This window comes from Periophthalmus magnuspinnatus, chromosome 14 (genome assembly GCF_009829125.3).
Source record: "Periophthalmus magnuspinnatus isolate fPerMag1 chromosome 14, fPerMag1.2.pri, whole genome shotgun sequence".
Classification (NCBI taxonomy): Eukaryota; Metazoa; Chordata; class Actinopteri; order Gobiiformes; family Gobiidae; genus Periophthalmus; species Periophthalmus magnuspinnatus.
This window is the reverse complement of record NC_047139.1, coordinates 17,486,659-17,511,040: the sequence shown is the minus strand read 5'-3', so window position 1 is coordinate 17,511,040 and position 24,382 is coordinate 17,486,659. Positions and strand designations below refer to the sequence as shown.

The window sequence follows — 24,382 nt, the reverse complement described above, 5'->3', positions numbered from 1 at the left end:
AGGCCTGGTTCATACCTGGTTTAGACCTGCTTTAGTCCTGGTTTAGTCACTATTATCATCAATCAGGTTTAACATTTGTGGATTTGGATAGTACATGTACAGGCTTATTGATAATGAGTTTGTCTCCTGCACATCATCACAGAGTGTAAAGACAAAGATACAAGCGTGAGGCCTTTCCTCGGTCCCTCATCAGCTTAATTCCTCCACAGGAAATAAGTGAGCCCAGATACACGTCTCCATGGAGACAGATATTAATGCCACATTTCGGGATATTCTAAGGAAAGCAGTAACATCACTATGGAGCGAAGCAGGTCACTCCACAACCTTCACCAAAAAAGTTACACAGTTTAACACTATATGGGTCCTTGAAAGTCGTAGCTCTACAAGAATGGGCCCCTCAGATTGAGACGCGCTGAAGCCGTCAGGCCCGTCTCACCTCTGAAAACGCTTCGAGGTCTTTGCACTTCCATCTCCCCACATCAAAACTCGTTAGCTGCAGAATGATTAGCTCGTTAGCCTAATTAACCAATCAACATCTTAATGAAAGCCATCAGGAGCAGCATTGTCAATTCTCATCAGCCCGACACACACCGAGGAGACTCTGCCACACACAACTCCTCTAAGGGCAGGGGCTGGTTTAGACCTGGTTTGGACCTGGTTTAATCCTGGTTTAGACCTGCTTAAAACTGGTTTAGTCCTGTTTTTACCTGTTTTCAACCTGTTTTAACAAGAACAAGTGCAAGACCACATAAACTAGTATATGCCCGTGGACCACTATGGAACATACCTGGACCATATAAAAGAAAGTACTACTATTTAAGGTGGAAAATCACATTCTATTGTGTAAATCTATTCCTTAGTATCAAAACTGAGTATTGTGACACTAATGTTAAGGTACAGTGAAGTCATGAGCAGGTCATTGTTTAGTCCGGGTTTAATCTTTTTTAAACCTGATCTGGTTGTAGTTTTTCTGGTTCTTGCTCAGTTCGTTATGTGATACAAACTAAAATTCTGTACTCACTTTTGATCAACATCGTCTGTGTTTCTGAAGAAGTTTATCAAGAATCCATTTTGTGAAAGAAGATCTGTTTGAATTATCCAGATGATCCTAGGCTGTATTTGGTCTGTGAGGTCGTGTTCAGATTGTGGGTGTTTGTCAAGTCCGCGTGAAGTTATTGTTTAGTTTCCACTCTGTCACCCCTCCTCTTCCTCCACCCCTCTTCCTCTCCTCTGAGTATTTAAGCCAAGGAAGGAGCAAAATAACTAAAGGAAGCACTTAGGGACACTCTCCTGGGCCCTGGATGAAGATATGTAGAGTTAAGCTGACAGAAAAATGCTGTTCTCTCACCATTTCCAGTTCGGTGTATTCTACAGCTTCATTTTAACCATGTAGCTATGAGAAAGCCAAAGGTAAACTGTTCTTGTTCCAAAGATTACACTGTGCACCAGCCAATACAAGACAGGTTTTCATGTTTTTTTTTAATTATGACTTGATTTGGTGAAATAGTACAGCTGAAACCAGAAGTTTACATACACCATATAAAAAGACATATATACTTTTTTCTCACTGTCTGACATAAAATGAGACAAAACTTTTCCTGTTTTAGGTCAATTAGGATGACCAAAATTATTTCTATTTGCTAAATGTCAGAATAATGACAGAAGGATTTTTCATGACTTTCTTCAAAGTCATAAGTTTACATACAGTAAGACTACTATGCATTTAAACAACTTGGGAAAACCCAGATGATGTTATGTCTTTGGAAGCTTCTGATTGATTTATTGACAACATCTGAGTAAATTATACTTGAAGGCACACCTGAAACACACTGCTTCTTTGTGTAACATCATGGCAAAGTCAAAAGAAATCAGCCAAGATATCAGGAAGAGAATTGTGGACTTGCAGAAGTCCGGGTCATCCAGAAGGTCCCACATTCATCTGTGCAAACAATTATACGCAAGTTTAAAGACCATGGGAATGTCCAGCCATTATACAGCTCAGGAAGGAGACGGGTTCTGTGTCCCAGAGATGAATGTTCTTTGGTCTGAAATGTGCAGATTGACCCAAGAACAAAAGTAAAAGACCTTGTGAAGATGCTGCTGAAGCTGGTAAAAGTGTCATTATCCACAGTGAAACGAGGACTGTACCGACAGGAGCTGAAAGGCCACTCTCCCAGGAAGAAGCCATTACTCCAAAAGAAACATAAAAGGCCAGATTACAGTTTGTAAATGCACACAGGGACAAAGACATTCATGTTTGGAGACATGTCCTGTGGTCTGACAAAATTAAATTTGAAATGTTTGGCCATAATGAGCATAATTACATTTAGAGGAAAATGGGGGAAGCTTGCCAGCCTGAGAACATCATCCCAACTGTGAAATACAGGGGTGGCACCATCATGTTGTGGGGTTGTTTTACTGCAGGAGGGACTGATGCACTTCACAAAAAAGATGGTATTATGAGGAAAGAACATTATGTGGAAATACTGAAGCAACATCTCAAGACATCAGCCAGGAAGTTAAAGCTTGGGCACAAATGGCTATTCAGAATGGACAATGACACGAAGCATACTGCCAAACTGGTTACAAAGTGGTTTAAGGATAACAAAGTTAATGTTTTGGAGTGGCCACCACAAAGCTCTGATCTCAATCCTATTGAAAATGTATGGACAGCCCTGAAAAGTCAAACATGGCTCAGTTACACCAGTTCTGTCAGGAGGAATGGCCCAAAATTCCTGCCAACTATTGTGAGAAACTTGTGGAAGAATATCCAATTTGTTTGACCCAAGTCATACTGTTTAAAGGCAATGGCACCAAATACCAATGAAATGTATGCAACCCTCTAACGTTGAAGAAAGTAATGAAAAACAGTCTACAAAAAAAAAATCCTTCTGTCATTATTCTGGTATTTAGCAAATAAAAAAATAATTTGGTAATCCTAATTGATTATAGCTTTAAGTCAGTTAAGTGTCAGTTTGTGGACAAAAAGTTGAGAAGAAAAGTCCAAAAATACAAGAAGTAGCGCTGATGTAAAACAGGATCCCTCTGCCTCTGTTATCAACACTGAAAACCCCACTGAGACAGTTTATGCACCAGAAAGACATTTTCTGACACTTTAAATCTTCTTTTAAGTAAATAAAGCTGTTGTCATTTATTTTAATTAGTCTTATCATAACTAACCTGAAAAAACGAGACAAGACTAGTGAAACTGAAAAGCTATGTTTTAGTGAAACAGCCATATGACTGTAAATAGCCGTATGCTAAATGCTTTTCTTCCTTGAAGGTGAATATAAAACTATATATAAAACTCTGGACTAACGTCTGATTTTACATGTGACCGGTTCTTGACACAGATCAATCAGAAGAGAAAGTGGACTGTAATAACACATAACACAGACTAATGGAGGACTTTAAGTGAGACTTTAAACGTCAAAGACTTTATTGCCCCTGTAAGAGCATTTCTCCTCTGCATTTGACCTATACTTCAGGTGCAGTGCTCAAGGACCCATCTCCAGATCTTGAACTAATCTTGTTCAGGACGACCTCAGCTGGAGGATTGTACCTATGCTGCATGTTTTGGGTCGATGGAGGGAACTGGAAGAAACTCACTCAGACACAGATAGAACATGCAAACCCCACACAGACACAGGGAGAATGTGCAAACTCCACACAGACACAGGGAAAACATCTAAACTCCACACAGACACAGGGAGAACATGCAAACTCCACAAAGACACAGGGAGAACATGGAAACTTCACACAGACACAGGGAGAACATGCAAACTCTATACTTGTGCAGAGAGAACACGCAAACTCCACAGCTCCAGCCAGAAACAGGAAGAACAAGCAAGCTCCACACACACACAGGGAGAATATGCAACTCCACACAGACCTAGGGAGAACATGCAAACTCAAGCCTTCTTGCGGTGCAGAACGAGTGTTAGCCTCTCAGCCGCGTGTTGCCAGGGAGCACTTCACTAAGAGCTAAAGGATTTGTGAATGGAGCTGAAGAGGACCAAAGTGCCTGGAGCCAAGAGTCAAGTGGATCATTTGAGCTAATGACAAGTTGAAAACTTTTCTTTCAAAAGTTGGATTTAATGTTACACACACGGTATAAGAAAAACTACACAGTATGTTTGTGTAAGTTTAAAGGGCCGGTACCTCATTTCTATTCGTGTATTTAAGCAAAATGTGCCTTGCCTCAGTGCAGATATAATGTGTACAATATGTCCCATTGTGTGGGGTCTGCAGCTAATTAGAAAGTGTTTCAATGTCAGAGAATCAGGAAGAGCACAGGTATCATACTAGTTGTTAGCTTTACAACAGTGGAAAAAAGTTGCATTTGCAAATTCATTTCAGCAAATTATTAGGATGCTCTGAATTCATAATGTACCTGAGGAGTGACTTTGGACCACTACAAACTGTTTAAAATGAACAAGTTCTGTTTATCATGTGTTTTTTTATTTTTTATTTATCGAAGTCAAATCAGGTACAGCCCCTTTTATTTTTAATAATGATTTAGTCTTGTATAATGTGTTTCCAGATGCTCACATTTACTCTACAATTTTGTGTATATTATTTATTATTATGCACACATACGATTTACTTAAACTTAAAGACTAAGTTAAAACTAATCTTGACCAACCCAAACTGGAGTCAAATTTCTATTAGATTTTCTGTAGATGTGTAAATGATTTTAACAACACTGCTACATTAAGTTCTGTGTGACATGAACATTATCTTATAGCTCACACAGCCCTATCAATGGTGCACTCTGTAACACTGTTTTAAGGCTCTATACATTATTATAGGGTTTAATATTTTTGGTGACAAACAAAAATCTGCCAGTAGTACAAGCTCTTTGCTTTGCCGTATTTTTGAAGTACTTTCCTTCCTGTAGGCCTCTCTTGGTTCCTCTGTGCAGTTACTATCATGGCCCTGCATCAGTAAATAGTGGCCCACAGTCCCTTTTGGAGCTTAGAGACTGAAGAGGCGTTTCCTGACCATCGGAAATACCAGCGCTGGGACTCAGACGTCAGATTTACACAGTTTTAGGACACACCTCAAAGTGACCTCACGCACACCACTGTTCACTGTCCATGTCTCGGGTCATTTAAAGGGGCTGGGTTGTATAAATACAGTGGACTTGTAAGATGGGAGATATATGGGGAAAAAGATAATATTGAATTTCTTGTTTTGTTGTCTATATTCAGTGATTAAGTGATGAAGAAAAATGTATTTAATTACAGATTACTGAATACCCAAATTTAAATGTGTTTAGTGAGGCCATGCTCAGAAAAGTAAATTGATTTTATTTTCATAAATATGTAAACACAAATATTCTCTATTCTCTGTTCTCTTTATGTCATATCATATCCACATATTTGACTGACTTCCAATGCTTTTTTATTGTGGTAGAGTTTTTATCCAATTATATTTCAGCTACTTTCATTTTCCTGGGGTCTGCAGAATAAACAGAGCAGGTCCCGTCCACTCTAAGTAGACACAGACACAATCAGTTTCAAAAGCCAATCAGATCTCGATTCTGCATATCAGAAGGTTGGACACCTACAAGCTACAGTGAGTTTAAAAACGTTTGGAGACACTCGATTGGACCTGCAGCTCAGTGCACAGGCACACAGGGAGACGGAGCTCCACAGTGAAAAAGTGAGTTTATAATGTTAGTAATGACGTGGCACATTGAAGTCACCTCAGTTAAAAATGCACTAAATGAAACAGCAACATTGTGCAGTTTATTGAACAGACTTGTTTAAGCTCACATAGTGTCATTTTGTTTGGTATTTTGTTTGGCATCTTTAAAACACATTTTTATTTTTTTGACAATATATCACGATCCGTACTGTTCCGGCTCCATGTTTCCTCTCCTGCCCTGTTCCTTCCCTCCCCCTCCTGCCGGAGCTGGGCTGAGCTCCTGGCTCCTCCTGCGCACACCTGCAGCCCATCAGCGCAATCACCATCACCCGCCGTGGATAAGAGGAGCCAGGACCAGACACTCGGTGCCAGCTCGTCCGTGTGTCAACGTGACTACCTAGCTTGTTCTAGTTATTTTTGTATTTGCTTGCTGTTATCTTGCTGATTGGATTTTGTATGCTGCTCTTCAGATCCCATTCCCTGGTTCCTCCCGGCTCCTGCGCTCCCGGCTTCATTCCTGTCCTGGTATTGTTTTGCCTCGTCTTGTTCCCAGTATCCTACGTTTCTGGACCCCGCTCCGCACCCTGCTCTCTGTCTTGGCTATGTTCGCCCTGTCTCCGCCTCAGCACTCCTCGTTCCCGGACCCCGGCTCACGCTCAGCTTCCCGCCCCAGCACTGTCCGCCCTGTCAGCCCCGGTGCGTCGCCCGCACCCAGACTCCTGTTCCCCGCCAGATCAACCCGCATTATTGTACTTCAATTCACTATCTGTAAATAAACACTGTAAACCTTTCCCGAGTACTGCACTATTTGGTCCCATTTACCTGGCTTTACGACACAATATCTGTAAACGTATACTCCTACTGTTAATTGTGAATGCAGTGCTGCTTATTGTTTTGAACGTTCCTGAAATTAAGTGTTGCTTGACTAGCCTATATTGAGGTGATGTTGTAATGTGGAAGTGGGACAGCCCAAGGGTGAAATGCATGGCCCACCGCTGGGAGTTGCATTATATTATAGAGTAAACACATGACATATTATCACAAACAGCTTTATTTTGTTGCTGTTATGTATTATTTTATCTCTAATTAGAGACAGAAAATCTCACATGAACGCACTGCAAGAGCTGTTCCATTTTTATCTTCTGCGCAGTTAAAGCCAAAATGACATGAAGTACTGCCATGTATTCCTTTGAGAATACATTAGTAAAGTAACTGTAATCAGAATAGAGATACTCAAAATGAGTATTGTGAATATGTATTTTCAGTACATATACTCAGTTACTTCACAACACTGTCTATAATAAGAACGAGTTTAAAAGCCTGATTTGAAATAAAAAAGGACAAACTTTTTGTGGTTGGCTTTAAGGTGAATTTTCTTTTTGTGCAGTTTCCGGCACATTTGAACTCACTCTTGGACCTCACACCTTGAGTCAGCGTTTGCTGCATTTCTACACTGAGTGATCCTTTCTGCTTTTGCACTGGGACGTCATAAAGCAGCCATCACAAACACACAGCTGTAGGCATATGTCATTTAGTGCGAGTATCCAACTTAAGTCTTCAGTTCAATTCAAGTTTATTTATATAGCACATCTTGCAAATAGGCAGAATATTTCCCCTGTATGGAGGATATTGAAAAAGCAGCACTTTGTTACAGACTGACTGCCCTGCAGACTGCAGCCTGATGAATGCCCCTGGAACTCGTTTTGCGTTTCGAGCATGTTAGCCGTGATGGCAAAGTGATGAAAATCAGGTTCCAGATTTTAAAGGGAATGCTGCTTTTTCCATTAGAGCTGCCATCACCTTTAAATAATCTCACACACAAACACATGGCTTTACAATAACAAATGACTCTGGCCTGGTGTTAAAAATAGACTCACGTCTCAAACCCACCATCAACTTCCTTATGTGGAACAGTACATATCTTTTTATTTGTGGAAACTTGTATTTCCAGAGCGTAGTAATTCAAATTGGACTTGGACCAGGTTTAGACCAGGTTTAGACCAGGTTCAGTCCACGGTCTTTGTTGAAATTCCTTTGGGACGAAGCAAAGAGGAAGTTTTTCTGTGCTGACCTCTTGCACACAGATCTGGACAAAGGACTTTACAGGGACGTTGATTCTCGTCACGTTTACAGCAGTGCAACGCCAAAGTAGCTGAAGAAATGATGAAGCTGCCATGTTTGCTTTGATACACATGGACCATGCCTTTCTCTGATTGGCTAATCTGTCTGTCGCACATAACTGAATATGTTAACATGAAGTACCAATCTTACTCTGGAATTTGCCACATGAGTTGGTGCTCATGAAGACTGAACAACAAAAGAGTGTGAGTTTGTAGCGGTCAGAGGTAAAAGAGGGCAGGGCTCAGTTTTAAAGTGGAACTAAACTTTTCAGCCCAACCATGTTTCAAATAGAGCTGCTAAACAGCATCTGGAGGACAAAAGGGAAGAGTGAGAGTGTAATCGTGAAGGAAGAGATTGCAGACCAGGTAGAGAGTTGAAAGAAGTTTATCTCATGAGATGAATGAAGTTACAGACAGCAGGCACATGCGTTACATTTCAGAGGAGTTTTCCAGTACTTAAAGCCCCTTCAAGGTACTATCTATAGAAGGCAGGTCTTATAAGGACTTAACTCATTTTACATACTGTCCGTACAAGGTCACAAAGGGATGTATGGTTAGCTGTTTACAGGGAGGTAGAATACGTCACTAAGAGATGCCTGAAGTCACTAAAAAGATGGATTACTAGACCTCTTGTCATCCTGCAAAGGAATACCAGTATCATGTGACCGAAGCAACTGGTTCTAGTGGAGACATCCTAAAATAAGTTTGTGTCACATTCTTACAGAGAAACAAGTTCACCTACATGCTTAAGACACAAAATAATCAACTCAAGGTTTAAAAGTAAAAATCATGCTTTCAGAGAGGGAGGAGGGGTGGGGTCTGGAGGACTAAAGGGGAGAGTAAGGGGGAGAAGGGGCGGGGTCTGGAGGACTAAAGTGGACAGTGAGGGCGAGGAGGGGCGGGGTCTGAAGGACTAAAGAGGAGAGTAAAAGGGAGAAGGGGCGGGCTCTGGGGGGCAAGGTATGGAAAATTTAAGGGGAGAGTGATGGGGGAGGATGGGTGAGGTCTGGTGGTCTAGGGAGAGAAGTCGCTTGGATGAGCAGCCAAAAATCTTCACTCTAAAACTTTTGTTTGTTTCTTTTTGTACTTGTACAAACTTGTACAAAAACATGTGACTTTACCGTTTAACCTTCAGCTGGACTCTCAAACAGTTTATTTGAGGTAAAGAAGTCCTCCATGTCCCATTGTAACGTCCTTCAGCCCACTTCAGCTGCTCTTTGCTCAAACGCGCCTCAGATACAGACTCTATCTCTCCTACAGTTTTTACATTGGGCTGTATTTAAACTGTGGCTCGCGGCTCTAAATCTGAATAAACGACGCCACACTGGAGTTTTCGCTGCGTCATCAAGACTTGTTTTTCATTTCAAACTTTTCCTCTCGACAAACACAACATTCATTTTAATGCTTTCTCCCGATGCTGGAGTGTGCAGCTTTCCTGACTAATGTAAACAAAAGAGGCTGAATAAATATGGGACAAAATTGTGTCTATAAGTTGATTTTCGAAACTTTGAAGAGCTGAGTTGAGTGGAGACAGACGCACTGCAAAAAGTTACACTCAAAAAATAGTTAAAATCCACATTTGTTTGTTAAGAGCTCTAGATCTTTGACTTAATGTTGAACAGCACTTCCAAATCGTGGTCCAAACTGGTCTGGGACTAAATCTTACTAAAGCTGGATTAGACGAGGACTTAACCAGGTCTATATCAGGACTAAATAAGGCTCAGTCAAACAAAATCAAATAAAAATTAAAGCCTCAAGCGGCGATGATGGCCCTCACCCCCCGCGCGACCGCCCGGGGTCAGCCACCGCCCCCACGCAGCATTGCCTCCGCCCGGGCCACCCCCTGGCCGCTATCCGCCCCCCTTCAAAAAAATTTCATAAAATTGGAATCGGAAAAATGTTCCATAACCCCTGACTCGATGGGGCCACCTAGAATTTGACCCTTATCGGAGAGGAGGCTGGTTAACTTTGGAATACACTCACAAAAATCAGAGCAGTGATGGAGCACAGTGAGACTAGCATAAAAAGGAATTGAAGCACTACCCTGTGATGGAGAGGAAGTCGGCCATACTGGATTTAAATTCCCATGACACTTTGACAAATGAAAAGAACTGCGTGAGTGGTGAGTGCCAATCATCAGAACAAACCACTCACACTCACAAAGTGAGTGGCAAGGGCCAATTACAGCAAATGCAACAGGAACCTGTGAAAAGGTTAAGTGCCACATCTAAAAGGACATCTGGTGTAAAAAGCCATGCCATTATCATGTACAAATGTCTGCACACGCTATCATTATGATGACTCTATAAGTAGACTTGTACAGTGTATGTCAATGGCTAGTCGAATTACCATTTTACAGGCAAACGGTGTGGCATTTGGAGAAAACATGGATGTTTTTTGAAAACCCATGTGTGTAGATGTGGCATGTGAAAGCTGAGCTCATTTGGACCAAAAACCTGGGACTGGGACATTTTCGCAATGCCAAATGTATGAAATTTTTTCTGGAGCCGGAATTTAAGAATTTGAGCTTTTTAGGCTGATCCATGTGTCTGTGAGGGAGAATCAAAGAAACAGGAAATGAAGGCGTTATTCGGCTGCGGCGTACAGGCAAATGCCATGGAATTTGGAGAAAACGTGGATGTTTTATAAAAACATGCGGTAAAAAGTGGCGAATATTCAATACAATATGGCCAACTTCCTGTCCGTCATAGAGCAATGCTTCAATTCATTTTTATGCTTGTCCCACCATTCTCTGTCACTGTTCTTATTTGTGTGTGTCTTCAAAAATGTACCATGTGTCTGTGAGCAAGAATCAAAAACAGGAAATTAAGTCCTATTTTGATGGCGTGCTGCACATAAACCATAAAGAACATCCCCAAAACATGGATGATTATTGACAATCAACATCTGTACATGCTCTATGTGAAGTTTGAGGTAATTTGGATGAAAAACCTAGGACTAGATAGGTTTCATTTGCACTTATGTGAAAGTGGAGCAGGAATTTCAATCCAATGATGAAGTCATATTTTGAGGGCCTGCTACATGTAAACCGTAAAAAATATCCACAAAATGTGGATGATTATTGACAATCAACATGTGTGCATGCTGTATGTGGAGCATGAGGTAATTTGGATGAAAAACCTAGGACTAGATAGGTTTCATGTATGTGAAAGTGGTGTGGGAATTTCAATTCAATATTGAAATAATTTTTTGATGGCGTGCTACACCAAAACCATAATGAATATTTCCAAAACGTGGATGATTATTGATGAACAACATCTATAAATGTGGCATGTGGAGTTTGAGCTCATTCGGATGAAAAACATTGGACTAGATACGTTTCATAGACATGCACGTCAAAGTGCCATGGGAATTTCTTTTCAATTCATTGCGCCCCTGGTGGCCACCCATGGAAAATGACTCATAGCCATAATATAATTTTTTGTTTCTTCTGATGCCACCAATTGATTCCCCAAATTTTGTAGGAATTGAATAATGTTTACATGTCACCTCTAAGGTAGGGGGCGCTATAGTATTCATTTTCATTACAATTAATAGTGCAATCTATTAATGCACTGATGTCACATCTGTGATGTGAATTTGAGCTGTGTAGACCAATGTCTGAGCGTGTCAGACATTTTTCAATGATTTTTTTTTAGTCTTTGCACCCCTGGTGGCCAAATGTGAAAAATGACCTATGCCCGTAATATTATTTTTTGGTCCACGTCATGGCGGCGTACAGGCGAACCATGTGGAATTTGGAGAAAATGTGGATGTTTTATGAAAACCCATGTGTCTAGATGTGGCATTTGAAATCTGAGGTCATTTGGACCAACAACCAGGGACTAGACACATTTTGAAAACATGCAGCGAAAAAGTTGCGAATTTTTTATCCAATATGGCCGACTTCCTGTCTGCCCTAGGGCAGCACTATGATTGGCTATTTTGCTTGTCTCCATGAGCTCTATCACTAGTGCAAATTTCATCAAGCGAGGTTGAAAAATGTGTGCCGGCTCCCAATTCATTTGAAATTTTTGAATTTTCGAGGTGGTGCCGTCGAGCCGGTGTGTGTGGGACATTGTCGCGATGCCAATTTTATGAAATTTTTCGCCGAGCCAGTTGAATCTATACCTTTATATGGGACTTTTCGTGCATGTTCAGGGGGGCAAAAATGCACAAATTAACTCAGCCCAACTGTATAGATATGTACAGAGATATGATACTTAGTGGTTAGAGCGTTCACCCACCAACCCAATTGTTTATGGTTTGGTTTCAGCTCTGACCAAGTGGATACTGTCATTGTGTCCTGTCTGAGTGTAGTGAGTGTTGGTGGGTGCTGGTCACAGGGGGCCGGACGGTGCCGGGCAACTTTGGCTACAGAATCATAGCTCACCATGACCAAGTACAGGGAGAGAATGAATAATGACTTTAGAGTGTAAAACTGTCAGAGGCTTATTGAGTTTGTAAAAGCACCGTAAAAATTGGAGTCATTACATATACTCCATGTTTTAATAAATCAACTCATTATGCGCAGTTTACTTAATCCTCTGGTCACTTTTTTATGTAGCACTTCTCTGCCGTCAAGGCTCAAAGCGTTTTACATCAAGGAAACACTCATCCATTCACACACACATTCATACACCAGTGTAACAGAGGTTGGGGGTCTTGCCCAAGGACACAACAACAGCATTCAGGGAGCTGGAATAGCACTGTCAACCTCTGGGTCAGTGGACAAACGCTCTACCAACTGGATATAAATATATATATGTATATGTTGCAGTACAGGTTGTTATTTGTCACTTTGAGAGTTAATGAAGGGTCGGGTGAGTCTGAGAGCACATTAACTGAACCTAATGACATTCAGATGGAGCTGTATGTTGAAGTTGAGTGGAGAAGTGCTGCAGGAGAAGAGAGGTGAAGAGAGAGAAAGAGGGAGAGAGGGAGAGAGGGAGGGGGTGAGAGAGAGACAGCGAGAGGGGGAGAAGTGCTGCAGGAGAAGAGAGGTGAAGAGAGAGAAAGAGGGAGAGAGGGAGGGGGTGAGAGAGAGGCAGCGAGAGGGGGAGAAGTGCTGCAGGAGAAGAGAGGTGGAAGGAGAGAAAAGGGGAGTAGAGAGAGAGAAGTGCTGCAGGAGAAGAGAAGTGAAGAGAGAGAGAGGGAGAGAGAGGAGGGGGTGAGAGACAGAGAGGAAAAGAAGTGCTGCAGGAGAGGTGAAGAGAGAGAGAGGGAGTGAGAAGGGGGGGTGCAGGAAAAGAGACAGGGGGAGAAAGAAAGAGAGAGAAAGAGAGGGGGGAGTGCTGCAGGAGAAGAGAGGTGGAGAGAGAGGGGGTGAGAGAGAGACAGAGAGAGGGAGAGAAGTGCTGCAGCAGAAGAGAGGTGAAGAGAGAGAGAAGGGAGGGAGACAGAGAGAGGGAGAGAAGTGCTGCAGGTGAAGAGAGAGAAAGAAGGAGAGGGGGGGGTGAGAGACAGACAGAGGGAGAGAAGTGCTGCAAGAGATGAGAGGTGAAGTGAGAGAGGGAGGGGGTGAGAGAGAGAGAGAGAGAAGTGCTGAAGGAGAAGAGAGGTGAAGAGAGAGAAAGAGGGGGGGGCAGAGAGAGAGAGAAGTGCTGCGGGAGAAAAGTTGAAGAGAGAGAGAGGTAGGGGAGAGAGAGAAATGCTGCAGGAGAAGAGGTGAAGAGAGAGAAAGAGTTCGGGCAGAGAGAGGGAGAGAAATGCTGCAGGAGATAAGTTGAAGCGAGAGAGAGGTAGAAGGGAGAGAGAAGGAGAGAAATGCTGTAGGAGAAGGGAGAAGTGAGAAAGAAAGGGAGAGAGAGGATCGGTGGGGGGATGACAGAGTAAAGAAAGTGGCAGAAAGAGAGAGGTGGGTGAGGGAAAGAGGAAAGAAAGGGGGAGTGAGAGAGAGATGAGAAATTAGAGATGAGAGGTGAAAGGGAAAGAAGAAAGAGACATAAGGAGAGATAGAGATAGATGGGAAGAGAGAGGGATTAGTGAGAGGTGAGAGATAGAGCTAAGGTGAGAGATAGAGCGAGAGGTGAGAAATAGAGTGAGAGGTGAGAGATAGAGCGAGAGGTGAGAGCTGTGTCAGAAGTGTGAGTAGTGACTCTAAACATCTGAGCATCTGGAGCAAGAGCCTGACCTGAGAATTATAGATCATCCACATCCAACTGTTTCACAAGCTACTACAAGTGTTTTATTGTCCGATAATCAGGAGGTGCATGTTAGTATGCTAGCAGTTGTTAGCTTTACCATGACGGTGAAACTCTGCTTTAGTGAGCGGTGAAAAACGCTCATCACTGTGAATAATCAGGATATTCCTAATGTATGTAACTTTGGACCACTGCGAACTGTACAAAATGACATCTTTAAAATAGTAATCAATCTGACAGCCCCTTTAACTACGGCCTAAATACACAACTCATTCTACAAAGTCAATCAGGGAACGATGGAACAAATGTGGTCAAACTTTAGACTTTTTCCAACTTTATAACAGCCGACTTCAGAGTGTTTGAAACGTTTAACTTCATCACTTTCTTATTGTAAACTGCTTTTTTAGGCCTGTCAGTTTTAACAAGCGTCGATGTTTGGGGGATTTAAGATGGATCTCTTTGTCTCCTCCATCTTGTTATCGCCTTCTGAAGTTTAGCTCTGTTTCTGTCTCTAAGCCTCATTTCCATATGGGCGGCCATGTTGGATTTGATCGATGATGTTTGTGAAATATCAGTGATATGATCTGGGCAGGTCAGGTGTCTGGACGGACTTTGTCTTAGAGCTAATGAACAGGTGCTCGTGTCAGTGTCCAGCCAAATAATTGTCCGCTAAATGATTAAAGCTGCACTGTGTAACTTGTCTGGATGGAGATGTTACTGTTTCACAATATGGCATTAAATCTTGCATCTTTTTGTCACTTCTCTGTGATTAGTTTGTAGGTAAAATGAGCTCTCACATTGGCTTCTGTCTTGTAATTAAATATTAAAAGAGCCAGTCGTCTTTAAAGTGATTTGAAAGATTCGGATCCTGCAAAGAAATCAGAAGTCCAATCAGTAAATGTGATACTGTGGAGCATTCTAGACAAAGCATTGAAGTCATGGAGACAAGCGAACGATCAATGCTCCACTAGGAAAGTTACACAGTGGACGTTTAAGTTAAGCCATTGATACACCCAAATAAATAAATAAAGAAGTTAATATGAATAAAACAGAGCTGGAGGACGTGTCTGGGGTGAGGGAAGTCTGGGAGTCCCTGCTTAGACTGCTATCCCGCAACCCGGCCCCGGATAAGCAAAAGAAAATGGATGGAAACTGAAAAAATAGTTTTCTAACATGGATGATATTTTGTACTACCAATATTTTAATGACCCCATTTTTTCATCTAATAGAGTCCCAGCGCAGATGTATCTTAAAAGAAGTTCTTAAGGTCAAAACGAGACCTCCGTGACCCGCCTGCCTCTATCTATAACCTGCTTTTAATATATATATGTACCAGGAAGTAATGCCGGTGTGTGCGCTGTTAGCATGCTAGATGTTACAACCTTTACCCTCACAGCAAAAGTGCACTGTGGCCTCTGAAAGTTGTGAAATACTTATAAACTCTTCACTTTGAATAATTAGGATGCTCGGTGTTAGGAAAGTAAGAAATAAGTTTGGACGACTGAAATCTGTTTAAAACGGACCAGTTCTCCTCATTCATTTTTAAGACAGTGAAAATCAGGCAGAGCTCCATTAGGTTCAGACGGTGCGTGGAATAATGGGCTATGAATCTGCTCGAGTACCTGGTTTGTTCTTGCTTCCAGGAATAAAAATCCTTGATAGATTCTTAAATATTTCTTTACTATTCAGAGCTAGGGACGACTTCCGGGTACAAGGATTCATTATTTCCCTTTACTTGATAGTAATATTCCAGTGGGATATTACCTTCCACATTCCCGGATTTTGACTTTCCATCCGGTTTGAGCTGGAAACTCCAGGTTTGGCATCAAAGAGTGAAACTTGACACATGACCTTCCTCTGCACAGACCTGAGCCGTGAGTCACCGATGTGAGGGACAGTGACTGATGCATGCTGGGAAATCACTTCAATCTAACCTGCTCTCGGTGAACAATCATCAACTTTTTGGAATGTACAGAGGAATCTGGCACCCCTAGTGTCTACCATTGTTGGGATAAAATTAGACTCTTGGAAGTATTTTAGTATTTTGAATAGTGTCAGAGTAACAGGAAGTCTGCAAGTAACCAGCTAAAATCACATGCCCTACCCTCCTGCCCACAATGAGTAAATGTAATTGGTATAGCTACTGCCACTACTTCTTATGACTTCACTACTACACAAATACTTTGATCACATTGACACATCCTACTACAACTGTTACAACTACTACTCCCTCAACAAGACTACTACGCCCGTACATGTGTGTGTTGACATATAGGATGCGGTCACACAATAGACTGTATATATAAATGGACATGGGTAATCTGTTTGCTGCTGTGTTCCAAATAGGAAGTGATCACGGGCGCACTTCTGGCTCCATCAACTCCAATTCACTTTACATTAGAATGCCCCTCTCTCTGTAACTGCTGCTGTCAGGCTCGTCATTTTGGTTTTACCCTGGTGTTATTTTCACTATTGTGTCTGTAAATCAAGATATGAACATTAATAACAAACAAATCAAGCGTCTTCTTTCCCTGAGGTTGCTAGCGAGAGCAGCAGGTTTGATTGACAGCGTTGTTAAGCGCCCGCTCCCTGCTAAACCAGTGGTGTGGGTGGGAAGGGGCATTACCTTCAACAGGCTCACACCGGATTGGCTCTTTGGTTGCTATGATACTCACAGTTGGAATTTGAAATATGGAACTTGGCTGCAAATTGGCCTATATAAACGCTAGCCTCGATGAGCTTCATTTGACTGGAGCCAAACTCTATGGGTGACATCACAGTCCCTTAGTCTGCTTCTTTATACAGCCTATGGTTCACATTTGCACATAGATCACACACATAAAAAATAAGACTAAACTGGGACAAAAGCTTGAACTGAACTAATACTAATGTAGAACTAACTAGAACAGGATCAAACCAAAACCAAAACATGACAAGCTCCTTATAAGACGTTTCCTTCGCACATTTGTGTGTTGACATTTGGAGTGGCCTTCCTCTCTCTAAGTGCAGTCATTGTTATCTAATTACCAAACCCGCAGCCCTCCACTTGCTTCCGCGTGTTAGTCTTGTTTTCTTTAAAGTTTATTAAAAGCTGATATTTGCAGAGGCTCTGATTCATTATCCATTCAGCACAGTCCTTATGATTAACTTTGGCATTAAGGTAAATGTCAGAGGATCAGGCTGGCCAGAGATTCACAGACCACATCAAATTAGTCCAGAGCAAGTGGACTCCAGCGCTGCTCACGGACTCTTTTAAAGGGACATCGTAACACGGGGGTCAGGTCAGTCCAAAGGGATTAATGGATATTTAAAGAGGAGATAAAATGCTGGTTTTGGGGCTATTGTCTCGACAAGTTTAAAGTCAAGATATTTGCAGGTGAACTGAGGAATAAAATGTAAATTCAACTTAAAACAAAACTGGACCTTTTATGAATATTTGAGCAAACAGAAATCAGACAGTGAGAGGTTTTTGCCTGTATGTTAATGCTAATAGTGTAAGATAGTACTAGGCCATGTATCACTCATGACGAGAGTTTAAGAGCAACTTAAAGATACAATACGTAGCTTCTCTGGTGGGGAGTTTGCCACATAGTTGTCATGGATTTGCTATAGGTTTGCCTGGAATATTCCACAGTCTGGCATTAAACTTGCATTCAGTCTTGCCCGTACTCAAATGCAGGTGTTTGCTGTTGGTAAAGATACCTTGAAACACTTTCTTACTATGAGAGGGGTCACCTCTCCACAGATCTGACCTGTAACTTGGGTTGATTGTGTTGTCTTCTTATGTACATAGAGGAGAAATGTTTAATGCCATACAGTGGAACATGATGGGCAAACCGACCAATGATCTAAGTTAGGAGTACCTAAATGGAGGAGTGCCATTTCTCCAACCTGTGGAGACCCCCAAATATGACACTGAATAAATGAAACTTGATTCCTCATTTGTCCCTGTCAGCTTTAACTTTAGAGCCTGAGTTTGTCACTAATAAATGGATAATACTTTTAAAATGTGTTAGATAGTCTAACTGGACCCTTCTAAGGCTGCCTGTTATATCGACTCTGTGACCGCTAACAGCTCTCACCAGTTCAGCTCTGTGAAAGTAGCTCCAGGGGAAAAGGCTGGACACCTTTAATCTTGGGGTGAAGTCTAATCTAGAGCTGACTGCTGCAAATGTGTCTGGAGGAAGTCTGAACAACAGCCTCAAATAGTTTCAAACGGGGTCCGATTACTTTGCAAAACTAAACTGAAATTACTTTATTTGAAAACGAATTAGATTACTGATTATTATAAGTTACTTAAAAAAAATAAAAAAAAAAGAAGAAAAAAAACATGCAGATCAAGAGCCAATTTATGAAAAGCATGAATTCTTCACACTGTTAAAGAAGAGGCGATGTGCCCAGTCGTCCCATGAAGAACACAACAGGGAAAAGTTACTAAAAATTACTATGGCAAGTAGTAATAACTCAGTTTTCAGTAATGAAAAGTAATCTGATTACAGTAATCCCTAGTTACCACTTACTGCTCAATACTGGTCTGAAATCACTGTCATTCAGCAACACGGCAAAAAAACTGAGCCACCATCTTGTGTCATTTGCGCTCTGAAGACACGACAAAAACACAGACGTGAATCAGTTTGTCCAGGCTGATAAAAGATGTTTGATAAAACATGTTTACTCTCAGACGGTGATAAGACACTGGAGTTAGTTTTGGAGAAGAGCTTTACTGCGGAAAGGTCAGAGCCGAGTGTGAGATAGAAAATCATTGTGGACTAAAGATCGTGGCATTAACAACAGGATCTGAAAGAAGGTCACATGACTGTGAGGGCACAGAGGAGGACAGCACAGAGGAGGCACATGACCCGGGATGGCACAGAGGAGGCACAGGAGTGCAGAGGGCACAGAGGAGACTCATGACTACAGAGGGGTTTTTATTTTGCTAGTATGAATATTAATTACAGACAGGCACCTTCTGCCCCCTTCTTTGCTAACTAGTGAGTGGAAGTCACTCCTACTAGTGTTAGCAACAGGTTTGACAGTGCTTCCAGGGAAGAAGCGTTACCTTCAACACTCTCGCTCCAGACTCTTTGGTTGCTATGATACTCATGGACAGAAATCCTAATATGGAACTCTGCTCCAAATTAGCCCCTATATAACTGCTAGCCTCCATGAGCTTCATTTGACTGGAGCCGAACGTTATGAGTGACATCACACTCACTTAGTCCACTTCTTTATACAGACTATGGTTGTGAAAACTGTCTCTTGCCCCCATCTGCAAATATGACATAATCACATTTAGAATCTAAAAAACACCAATAAAACCTAAAAAAATGCAGAGTATGGTTTTGTGTATGTTCATTTATAGCATCTGGACTTTGTAATTTGTGTGCATCAGCTGTGAGCCGCACTCTGAGATCTCTGAGATGATATAATTACACAAAACATCTTTGGTCTAATTACTGTCTTCTTACATTGCACTGCACTGCGTCCATGGGCTAATTAAGGAAAATACGATTCTCCCAAGAAAAGACCCTATAGTGATGATGTGTTTCCACAGGCTTTGAACTCAGCCCCAATAACAACTGAACTGAAAGAGTAATTTATACAAAACACACGGAGCTATAATGTAGAGTTTGAGAAAATGTATAGAAATGAAACTTGAACTGTTCAATGTTAATTTTTTCCCCCTTATAAAACACCATATAAACAAACTGACAGTTCTGAGAGAGACCAAAAACGTGACTGTTGCTAGCTGAAATATTAAAGTGAGACTAAACACCTAAACTCCGCCAACAACCACATTTCAAATAGAGCTGCTAAACTGAGCGAGGCCTGGAGGACTAAAGGGGAGAGTGAGAGGGGAGAGGAGGGGTGGGGTCTGGAGGAGTAAAAGGGGAGAGTGATGGGGGAGGAGGGACAGGGTCTGGAGGTACAGTGTGACTGGTCTAACAAGTATCCATACTTTAAACCCTACCCCAGCAGCCAGGTTTTTGTAATCAGAAACACCTGGATATAATCGGGGCAGTTCTGCGTGATGTCACCAGCTACTTAAAATTGGCCACTGGAGGCAGCACAGACTCAGATTTTGACTGTCAATTTGCAGCTTTCTGCTCAAAAACACTTCGCACTAAAGTTGCCAAAAAGGGCTAGAAACAGTACACAATGTTATTAAAACACCACATACACATTTTAGGAGAAAGAACATTTTTATTCCGCCATAAGATTAATATGGCACATTTGTAAAGCCAGTCTCTAACAAAAAGTGATTCAAGGCTTCAACAAGGCTTTTTTATTTCAAAAACAGTGCGTCTCCCAGAGTTACATAGGCCCCTCCTCCATCTGAAATCATCAAATTCCAGATTGTGAACTATACTATACTGACATTCCACTGAGTCTACATATAAATCTACATATAATTCCTTGGAGCCCCTCAAGTATAAATTATTATTTGAGTGACCCAGTTTAGTGTCTCTGCCCACAGTTGTGTTCTACAGTTAGAAGAGAATCCAGCCTCATACTTGTGGAGTAGTTTGAACAGTACTCCATCCCTCAAATGGCCCACTTTCCTCTTCTTTGCTCTTTCTGGCCTGACGCTCACTGTAATCGCTTCGTTTCACCGAGTCTGCGCTAGCGACTTTTACTGGCAGTTAGCGCCTGTTAGCTTGTGTTAGTGCAGTAGCCTTTAGCAATGACCTGGTTTCTCAGTGAACTCAACCCGATGTTGCGCCGGAGTGTTGTACAGCGATGGTGACAGGATACTGAAAACCAACCTACAGCTTGGTAACTGCAGCCAGACGATAAGACGACGTAAAGGAGCGTGCGGTAAATGTTCTGATGGATGTGATGTTTTTAGGTCAAGAATGGGATTTGAACCAGGGGCCTTCATATCAGTGGACAAAAGCTGTCCCAACTGAGCTACTGTCGCCATATTTATTCTCATAGATGCAAGCAAGTCGTTACCGGTCAGTTCTGTGAAGAGGCGACACCATAAACCATAAGAATAGATGTTTTTTCAAATTATTCTTTTAGCAACAAAACGCTCTACAGCAATAACATCTCCATGGAGACGGGTGGAGCATCCCCACCAGAACACGCTGCAAAGAGCAATTATCTCCATCGTTTTGATATAATGAAACCACATGTTGACTTTAAAGATGGAGGATCCGTCACCTGCATGTGTTTGGCTGGAATGTTCCACAGTATGGCATTAAATATGTTTTTTTGACAACCTCCTCAGAGATGGAGACTTTGTTTTATGGCATATTTAGAACATTTTTAGAACCTTTCAGGCAAAACAGCATCTCCTCCAAAAAGTTAAGAAGTTGCTGGACCCTTCAGTTTGTATTTGTGTTTTTGTTTTCCTTGTAATGTTTTATGATGGTCAAAGGCACATCATTATTACGAAGTGAATCTCCCTGAATCGAAATGAGATACATATTTAAATGAAAAGGTTGGACAATAAATTCATTTAACATCAATATTTTTAAGTTGGAAACATTTCTGTCTAATGTGGCACCTTTAATGAGCAGAAGCAGAGAGCGACTGCAGCCTGTTCCCGTCTGGTGCTTCTTTCTCCGGGAGTAAAATCCATAGAGTTGTTTATTTCACTCTCTCCCTGCGTCTCTGATCTGGTCACGTCTGGTCTCATGTTGAGCTCAGCGCTTCCTCTGAACACTGTCTCTGTTCTGTCTAAAAATCTATCTCTACAAATGTCTCTGTCCTCGAAAAACCTTTAGCCTTTTCTCAAGACCAAAAACTGAAAATCGATTCAAAGTGCTTATACAACAGCTGATGGGTATTACATAAGAGGCTTTGTACAAGGTCCTGGTTAAAACATCTGTTGCCATGGAGACAGATGTGATGATTTTTTTTAAAAATTAAACAGACTTAACAAATATATCATCTTTAAACTGCACACTTCTTCTAGCCTGTACAGTAGTGGTGGCTAACTGGTTAGTACACAGACAAGGAGACTTGGGAAGCTAATGCTAATCACTCACCTCTAAGCTAGTCCAGGAACTGTATAAAAGTCTGGAGCCAGTCCTTTGTATTTTAGCCATAGATTGTGTATATAAATGGACATAGCAAATTTCCTAGCCACCACGTTCCAAATAGGAAGTGATCATGGGCGCGCTTCCAGCTCCATCGACTCTGCCTCCAATTCACTTAACATTGAAAAATTGTGTCTGCTCTTTCGTCATTTTGGTCTTAAAATGTTCATATTAACCGTGTTATTATAATTTGAACCTATAGTCGTTGAATCATGCAAATTGTGATACCAAACTGAGGTACCATTTAAAGTTGGCATCCTCCATTCACAAGTGAAAGCACTGCCCACTGCACACTTGTGAATATACACTGAATATAAAGCTGCCACCAAAAAAAAAAAAAGTCACACCCTCTAATATTTCGTTGGACCATCTTTACCTTTGATTATGGCACACATTCGATGTGGCATTGTTTCAATAAGCTTCTGCAATGTCACAAGGTTTATTTCCACCCAGTGTTGCATTCATTTTTCACCAAGATCTCACATTGATGATGGTCCAGTCTGACCTCTGCACAAAGCCTTCTCCAGCACATCACAAAGATTCTCAATGGGATTAAGGTCTGGACTCTGTGGTGGACAATCCATGTGTGAAAATGATGTTTCATGCTCCTGAACCACTCTTTCACAATTTGAGCCCTTTGAATCCTGGTATTGTCATCTTGGAATATGGCCGTGCCATCAGGGAAGAAAAAATCCATTGATGGAATAACCTGCACAGACTGTTGCTGAACCTAGACCTGACCAACTGCAGCAACCCCAACCTTGCTTAGTTAAATCCAGGTGGCAACTTCTCTTTTTTTGTCTGGGCAGTGTATAATCTGTTTAAAACAGTCACAGTGCAGGCTGCATATAGCTCCTTAAATGACACATTGAGTAGTAATATTGAGCTCAAGTCGTTTATAGAAAAAGCCAAATTCATATTCAGTGTGCCGTCATCATAAGCTCATGCAAATCAGGGGTAATCCTTGGACATCTCTGTTACTACCAACAGGGGGAGACATGTGTGAATTTATTTTATTATTAATCAATATTTTAGTGAATAGACAATTTTACAAAGATGGAAAAAGCTTAAATAGGATCTACAACAGAAGCCTTGAGCAGCACGTTTACAATGACATGTTTACAATGACAACAGCATCAATAACAACACAAGTCAAGTACCACAGGGGACAGTCATAAGTGACTTTATGTGTCAGCTGTGATGAATGGAGAGTGTTGATCAAACAGCAGGGGGCGCTATCACAGGGGTCAATTAATCTTTCATCATAATATGCAGTTATTCAGGGTTGAGCCAGATCTTCTTACACCAAGGTCACAGTTCAATTCATAGAATGTGTATATAAATGGACATAGCTAACATGCTAGCCAGCACGTTGCAAACAGGAAGTGATCATGGGCTCACTTCCGGCTCCATCGACTCTGGCTCCAACTCACTTTCTATTGCAAAACTGTCATCCCTCTCTCTGTAAAAGCTGCTCTATTTCGTCTGTAAATAAACATTAATAACAGATGACTCAGGTGCCTTCTTTCCTCGAGGTGGCTCCAACAGGTGTGGTTGACAACGTTGCTAAGTGCCCGCCCCTTGCAAAACCAGCAGTGGGAGACGGGAAAGGGCATTACCGTCAACAGCATCACTCTGGATTGGCTCTTTGGTTGCTATGACACTCATGGTTAGATTTCGAAATATGGAGCGTGGCTCCAAATTGGTCCCTATAACTGCTCTAGCCTCGATGAGTTTCATTTGACAGGAGCTGAACGCTGTGACTTCACACTCACTTAGTCTTCTTTACAGAGGTTATGGTTTAATTATTATAAATACTTAGTTACTAAATACTCTATTTGAACAATGTATTATTGAAGTACCCTTTTTTATTACTCTGTACTGTAACTGTAAAAAAGTTGATCATTTAAAAAGATATTTGAACATATATTATCCTTAAACAGTTAGTACTTGAGGAGTATTTTATTATTTAAGTGACTATTTTTAATTACACTTTAGTATTAAGCAGCTGTCCTCTTATAGACTCACTACCAGACGACAGGACACGAGACAAGAGTTCCTCATTGTTAAAGCACTGTTCTGTCAGGGGCAGATTACAAAAGAAAAACACAATTTCTGTATTTTTACTACTATTCAGTACAATACTTCATATAAACTCTGTCCCCTGTAAAAGCCTTCTTGTTGTTCCCGGCTCATCTTTGTGCTGTTCCCTGCTTGTCTTCGTGCCTTTTGCGGCTCGTCTTTGCACCGTTCCCGGCTCATCCTCAGGCTAGCAGCGTTTGCAGCTTTAATCTCCAGCTGATCAGGTCGTCTGTGTCACCCTGACATCATAAAGTGGAGGATTCATTTTCTTATTTCTCTGTCTGCCCTCCGTCTGAGTCTGAGCAGCAGCATGTCAGAGCCCAGGGACAAAGGGAGG

At 41.6% G+C, this 24,382-nt stretch overlaps 1 protein-coding gene across 2 annotated transcripts in view; it reads right to left on the bottom strand.

Moving 5' to 3' along the window:
* Nucleotides 1-24,382, bottom strand: part of si:dkeyp-23e4.3 (rho GTPase-activating protein 7) — a 54,649-nt gene that overhangs the window by 16,384 nt on the left and 13,883 nt on the right. The window contains exon 1 of one of the 2 annotated variants that reach the window (XM_033977768.2): nucleotides 1,022-1,129. The exons of the other annotated variant lie outside the window; for it this stretch is intronic. Coding sequence (XP_033833659.1) covers nucleotides 1,022-1,034 — 13 coding nt within the window. The 5' untranslated portion in view covers nucleotides 1,035-1,129. Of the gene's footprint in view, nucleotides 1-1,021; nucleotides 1,130-24,382 lie in introns of those variants that run through there. 2 annotated transcript variants of the gene reach the window in all.